The following is a 7,127-nucleotide window of genomic DNA, read 5'->3' on the forward strand; positions in this document are numbered from 1 at the left end:
GCTGCCCAGAGAGGTGGTGGAGTCTCCTCTGGAGAGCTTCCCAACGCCCCTGGCCATTGTGATCCTGTGCCAGGTGCTGTGGGTGCCCTGCTTTAGCAGAGGGGTTGGGCTGGATGATCTCCAGAGGCCCTTTCCAGCCCCACCGCGCAAGGACTCCGCGCCCGCCCCAGGCCCAGAGCAAGCGGAAGCGGCCGAGCCGCCGCCTGGCGCGGGCGGGCCCCGAGGCAGCGCGGCTCAGCCTGACCGCTGCGGGGAGGGAAAGCCTCCGCCGGTACCACCGCCATGGGGGGAGCGGCCCCTCGGCTGCCGGCGGCAGCGCCCAGCTTCGCCCGGCTGCCCCGGCGAGGGGAAGCAGCCGCTGGCCGCGCGCCGCTGCCGGAGCTCTCTGCTCCGGCTCTTCCCGGATCCTGCGGCCGCGGCCCACTCCCCCCTTCCTGCTCGGGTGGTTGAGGCCGGGCGAGGCCGTGCCGGTAGGGGCAGGGGCCGGGGCCGGTCGAAGATGGCGTTTCCCGGGCAGCCAGCGCCTGACGGCGGCTTCTACCAGGGCGGGGTAAGCGGGGCTGTCGGCGGGCACGGCCGGCGGGACGGGATGCGGCGGGGCGCGGCTGTGCTGAGCCAGGGGACACAGCGGCAGCCGGGCGGTGGCGATGGCGCCTGGGGCGGGGAAGCTCCTTCTCTGCCGTCTCTCCTTTCTTCCCTCCTCTCGGCTGCGGGGCCGAGGCGCCCCTGGCCCGTCCAGCCCGCTGTGAGCGGTCGCTGCCCGGCTGCGGGGCGTCCTGAGCCGTGGGGGCTTCAGAGACCAAGGATCACCAGGTCCAGCTCCGGCACATTCTTATCTCTGCAAAATCTGGAGGTAGATTGTGTTACACAGGGTATTGATCCAGCCTTGCTGAGCAGGACTCTTATCTGTCATTCCAGGATTTTCAATGAGAAACCCAAGGTTCTGTACAGGTTTTCCATGCTTAACACAGGTTCTTGTATGTTCTTTTCCCTAGAGATCTGTCTTGGTCAGCTTTGGGCAGTGGAAAGGAAAAACCTGCAGTAGTTTTATCTTCAGTAAAAGGTTTTATTGTTGGTAGCAGACCAAAGTTGAAACCTTGCTGAGGCAGAGCTGTAGATTGTTGCAGAGTAGGTTGAGAGCAGCCCTGAAGGAAGACCCTTGGGGGTGTTGGCTGCTGAGCAGCTCCCCATGAGCCAGCAGTGCCCTCGTGCAGCCCAGAAGGCAGCTGTGTGCTGGGCTGCATCCAGAGGAGTGTGGGCAGCAGGGCAAGAGAGGGGATTCTGCCCCTTGGCTCTGCTCTGCTGAGACCCCACCTCCAATCCTGCCTCCAGTTCTGGTGTCCCCAGCAGAAGAAGGACACAGAGCTGCTGGAGTGAGTCCAGAGAAGGCCACAAAGATGACCAAAGGGCTGGAGCACCTCTGCTATGAGGACAGGCTGAGGGAGCTGGGGGTGTTCAGCTTGGAGCAAAGACTCCAGAGGGACCTTAGAGCTGCCTGCCAGTACCTGAAGGGATCCTACAGGAAGGCTGCAGAGGGACTTTTCCTGAGGGTGTCAGGAGACAGGACAAGGGGGAATGGTTTGGTGCTGAGGCAGAGCAGGGTTAGACTGGATCTGAGGAAGAAGTTCTTCAGTAGGAGGGTGGTGAGACTCTGGAATAGGCTGCCCAGGGAGGCTGTGGCTGCCTCTTCCCTGGGGGTGTTGAAGGCCAGGTTGGATGAGGCCTTGAGCAGCTGAGTCTAGTTGAGAGGTGTCCCTGCCCATGGTGGGGAGGTTGGAGATGAGCTCTGAGGTCTCCTTCAACCTGAGCCATTCTAGAATGTTTAATTTTATTCTTGCTTTCATTTTCTTCTTTTCTTCTTTCCCAAGTATGGAGGAGCTCCAGGAGGACCAGCATTCCCTGGCCAGGCCCAGGATCCTTTGTATGGGTATTTTGCTGCTGTAGCAGGGCAGGTAAAATGATTTCCTGGATCTTTCTTCGGGATTTTTTTATCTTTGTTTCCTGGGGAATCATTTCTAAATTAGCTTTTGGAAAGAGGAAGGCCATGGAGTGGGTTGGGTTGGAAGGGACCTTCTAGATGATCTAGTTTTAACCTCCTGCAACAGTCAGGGACACCTCCTGCTAGGCCAGCCAACCTGGCTTTCAGTAATTCCAGGTCCTTAAAAGGAACATCACTGGAGTGACCTGATGAGGAGTGATGGCTTCAGACTGGAAGAAGCTGGATTGAGATGAGCCATGAGGAAGCAATTCTTCCTCATCAGGATGGTGAGACACTGGGACAGGTTGCCCAGAGAAGCTGTGGAGGCTCCAAGCCTGGCAGTGCTCAAAGCTAGGTTGGATGAGGCCTTGATAAACCTGAGCTCTAGTGGGAGGTGTCCCTGCCCATGGCAGGGGGTTGGAACTGGATGATCCTGGTGGTCCCTTCCAACCCGACCCATTCTAGGATTCTGGGCTGTAAAGGGCAATTTGTGTCATGAGGCAGAGTTGGAAGGGTGAGGAGGACTTAGGTCTGGGAATAACCAGCTTGGGATAGGGGGTGAAGGCAAGAGCTGATACATCTTCTGTTCTCCAAAGGATGGACAAATAGATGCTGATGAGCTGCAGAGATGTCTCACCCAGTCAGGCATTGCAGGAGCATATAAACGTAAGTTCATGATTTCAACCCAAAGCCCCACCCCACCCTAGAGCTCACCAGGAGCTCCTGGAGAAGCCTTGGGTTGCCTTCTGCAGTTTGTGTTTGCATGGGGGAGAGGCTTGCTTTCCACATGGGCTGCTCTGAGGCCCAAACCCTCTCTTCTGTGCACACAGGACTGCCCTGCCCAACCTCCCTAGCTGTGCCCTGCCTCGCTGAGATGGAACAGTTTGGTTCATAATGGCCAACCAGTTCTTCAAAAGGTCCCTTAGCTCCCCTCTGCCCGGCTGAGGAGCTGGAAAAGCTTGCTGTGCAGTGGCCAGCCAGTTCTTTGAAAGGTCCCTCTGTTCTTTGACTGGAGCTTTGATACTGGCCAAAAGATTCTGTGGCAGGCTCCTCTGTCCCTCCTCCCTGCAGGTGCTCAAGACCAGGTTGGACAAGGCCTTGAGCAGCCTAGTCTAGTAGGAGGCATGGGCTGCACACAGTGGAATCTGTTCTCTGCTGTTTGACACACTCAGGTTTGAGCAGGATAGAAGCAGCAGCAGTTAAAAACGCTGTGCTTAGATCAAACATACCTGGAAACACTTCTCATCATCACCAAGTTTCCTTTTTTGTCTAATTTCAACAGCTTTCAACTTGGAGACCTGCAGACTCATGATCTCCATGCTGGATGTATCCTTCACCATGAAAGGGAAGCATTTGGAGCTGGCATCAGCAAAGATTCCTAGATCCATAGAATGGTTTGGGGTGGAAGGGACCTTCAAGATCACCTCCCACCACCCCAGCTTGCTCAAGGCCTCATTCGGCCTGGCCTTGAACACTTCCAGGGAGGGGGCATCCTCCCTAATAAATTAAGGGACTGAGAAAGCAAAAAGTCCTTGAGCCTTGGGTTTGGTCAGCAGGTTGGGAGATGTTCCAGTCAGCTTCCTACCACAACTGGATGAGGAGATGATTGTTAATATTGACCCTCCAGAAGAGTTTTGTGTGATGAAAAATGCAAGCTTTCATAGAATTATGGAATTGTTTGGGTTGCAAAAGACCTTCAAGGTCACCAAGTCCACCCTTCAATCCAACACCACCATGGCCACGAAGCCTTATTGAAGAGAGGGATTTTTATTTTGTTTATATCAAGAACTCCTTTCCTTAGCTCTGGGATCAGAGGGACATGTCTGGGACACTGGGGTTTAATGAGTTTAAAGAGCTGTGGGCTGTGGTCAATGGCTGGAAGCAGCACTTCATGAGCTTTGACAGTGATGGAAGCGGCTCTGTGGATCGTCAGGAGCTGGAGAAAGCCTTGGTGAACATGGGTGAGTGGGGAAGGAGGACAGGCACCACCTGGAGAAGGTGCAGCAGGAGCTGCAAAGCTGCTGAGGGGCCTGGGACATCTCTGATGGGGACAGGCTGAGAGAATTGGGGCAGCCTAAGGGGAAATCTCATCACTGCAAGGGTGGGTGGCAGGAGCATGGGACCAGGCTTTGTTCAGTGGTGCCCAGGGACAAGGGGTAAGGGGCACAGACTGGACCATCAGAAGTTCATCTGAACATGAGGAGGAACTTCTGTAATTTAAGGGTGCTGGAGCCCTGGAGCAGGCTGCCCAGGGAGGTGGTGGAGTCTCTTCTGGAGTCATTCCAAACCCATCTGGATGTGTTCCTGTATGACCTGCCCTGGCTGACTCTGCTCTGGCTGGGGGGTTGGACTGGATGATCTCCAGAGGTCCTTTCCAACCCCTAACATTCTGTGATTCTGTGTGAAGAGTTCTTGCTTCTGATGCTGACCTGCAGCATGTCGTCATCCTGCAGTAGCTGGCACCTGATGCTTCCAGTTACAGATGGGTGGGATTCTGGGCCCTCACCTCTTAAAAGAAGACTTTTGATGTCCCCCCAGGATTCAGGCTGAGCCCACAGGCAGTGACAGCCATCACGAGGAGGTTCAGCACACATGGCAAGATCACCTTTGATGACTACATTGCCTGCTGCGTGAAGCTCAGAGCTCTCACAGGTATGTTGGCTTCTAGCCCTCATGGAACCATGGGAAGGTTGGGTTGGAAGGGACCTCAAAGATCATCCAATTCCACCCCCCTGCCATGGGCAGGGACGTCTCCCACCAGCCCAGCTTGCTCAAGGTCTCATGCAACCTGGCCTTGAACACCTTCAGCCTTCAGAGCCCTCACAGCTTCTCTGGGCAACCTGTCCCAGCGCCTCACCACTCTCATGGACAAAAATTGCTTCCTCATGGCTCATCTCAGTCCAGCTTCTTCCAATCTGAAGCCATCACCCCTTGCCCTGTCACCCCAGGCCTTTGTAAAAAGTCCCTTCCCAGCTCTCCTGCAGCCCCTTCAGGTACTGGAAGGCTGCTCTAAGGTCTCCCAGAGACCAGCAAAGTTGTGTTACCAGTGCTGGGAAAAGAGGAAAGGGTTGTCCTTGACAAGTCTGGACGTGAGGAGTGGGAGGTGAAGCCTGGGAGTGAGCTGCAGTCTTCTTCATGAGTTCTCTTCATGTCCCCTGGGGATTTTACAGCAGTCCCTGCATTTTACCCCCCAAATGATGAATTCTTCTCACCTGCTTTCTTCATCTGTTTATGCAGAATGCTTCAGAAGAAGGGATGCATCTCAGCAGGGTTTTGTGAACTTCCAGTATGATGATGTAAGTGAACTCCTAAGCAATCAGCTCAAATTGCAGAGCAGGACTAAAGAAAAGCTTCAAGAAGTGGAGACACACAGCAGGGGTTTGAGTTTCTGGCTCTTCCCAGGCCTGTGGTGCCACCTGAACATCTGGAGGTGTTGAGTATTGGCTCAAGAGGTTTTCACAGAGAATCCTAGAATGGATTGGATTGGGAGGGACCTCAAAGATGGAAGGGGTTGGGTTGGGAGGGACCTCAAAGATGGAAGGACTTGGGTTAGAAGGGACCTCAAAGATCATCAACTCCAACACCTGCCATGGGCAGGGACACCTCCCACCAGCCCAGCTTGCTCAAGGCCTCATCCAACCTGGCCTTGAACACCTCCAGGGAGAGGTGAGAAGTTGATCTCTACCATCCATCTAAGGAGTGTTTTTTCTTTCTCCAGTTCATCCAGTGTGTTATGAGCATCTGAAGCAGGGCAGCAAGCCGTGGCTGACCTTGCTGAACATTCCAGCCTGTGTTGTGCTTTGCCAGGCCTTGCAGTGCCTGTGTCCCTCCAGACTGGGTGTCCTCTGAAGGTATCGCTTTGCACACTGCAGATGCTGAGTTTCCACAATGACTGTAAGCTTTGGTGTGCTCCTGGCTTCCCCTTCCACCCTGCCTCCATTAAAGATGGGTTCATTTCTATAAACTTAATTCACTTTGCTTCTTCCTCTCCTGGGTTTTCCCCTTGAATTCACTACAGCAGCTCCTGGAGTGCACTTGATCTTTTTCTGCCCCTAAATGGAATCAGAAACTCACAGAATCATTTGGTTGGTAAAGCCCTTCAAGCTCATCCTTCTCCTCCCTCTTCAACTGGTAGTGGAAAGGCCTTGAGCAGCCTGGTCTAGTGGGAGGTGTCCCTGCCCATGGCAGAGGGTTGGAACTGCATGCTTTTGAAGGTCCCTTCCAAACCAACCCATTCTAAGACTCCATGCTGTGGAAGCCATACAAGTAGTGGGTCATAGCTCCATTGTGGGCCAAGAAATGGCTTCAGAGGAGACCAGACTGCTCAAGGCCTTTAAAAAGAAGGGCAATAAACTCATGTTGTGCTTGGTAAGGAATGAGACAGAGAAAGAAGTGGATGATCTTCAGACTTAGGATCACACAACTGTTTGGTTTGGAAAAGCCCTCTGAGGTCATCCAGTTCAACCAGCAACCCAGCACCACCATGGCCACTAAACCATGGCCCCAAGTGCCATGGCCATGTTTCTGGAACACCTTTGAATGCTTCCTTGGAGTCTTGGAGCAAAAGAAACAGGACCTCAGACTCAGGACTGGAGAAGCTGAGCCTTCCACAGTGCCCCAGGATGGCTGAGTCACCTGATGGTCTTAAGGCTGGCAACTGAGCCACCACAGAATCCCTTGTCCTCTCCCCTCAGTGAGATGGGGGAAGAGAAGTGGAAGGATAGAAGTGAGGAAATTTGTGAGTTAAGAACAGTTTAGTAACTGAAAATAATAATAATAATGCTAATTAATAGGAATGAAAAGGGAAACAACAGAGGGACAAGAGCCAGGCAATGCAGATGGACACCAGCTGCCATCAAGACATGGAGCACTGCTCCAGTCCAAGCCAGCACCACCACCATGAGGCTCCACCACCTGCACTGCAGCATGAGCTGAATATGCATTGACAGCACTGGGAAGCCCCTACCCAGGCTGTCCTCTGGAGAGGGGACCACCAGCACCTTCTTATCTCAGCCAACTAAAGGCAAGAGGTTGGTAGTGGGTGGAGATGCTTCTCTGCAGGAGCAGAAAGGGGCTGGGAGGGAAGGGAAGGGAGGAAAGAGAGAAGGGAGGAGAGAAGAGAGCTTTGTGCTACCACCCACCTTTAGTC

At 54.0% G+C, this 7,127-nt stretch overlaps 1 protein-coding gene across 1 annotated transcript; it reads left to right on the top strand.

Moving 5' to 3' along the window:
- Nucleotides 1-499: 499 nt before the first annotated feature.
- SRI (sorcin) lies at nucleotides 500-5,879 on the top strand. The gene is made up of 8 exons (XM_054384882.1): nucleotides 500-550; nucleotides 1,869-1,952; nucleotides 2,575-2,644; nucleotides 3,261-3,304; nucleotides 3,792-3,939; nucleotides 4,517-4,630; nucleotides 5,216-5,274; nucleotides 5,697-5,879. Exons 1-8 carry the CDS (start codon nucleotides 500-502, stop codon nucleotides 5,721-5,723), a joined length of 597 nt encoding a protein of 198 aa, XP_054240857.1. The 3' UTR covers nucleotides 5,724-5,879.
- The last annotated feature ends 1,248 nt before the right edge of the window (nucleotides 5,880-7,127 follow it).

The sequence above is a fragment of the Indicator indicator genome, chromosome 11 (assembly GCF_027791375.1).
Source record: "Indicator indicator isolate 239-I01 chromosome 11, UM_Iind_1.1, whole genome shotgun sequence".
Lineage (NCBI taxonomy): Eukaryota > Metazoa > Chordata > Aves > Piciformes > Indicatoridae > Indicator > Indicator indicator.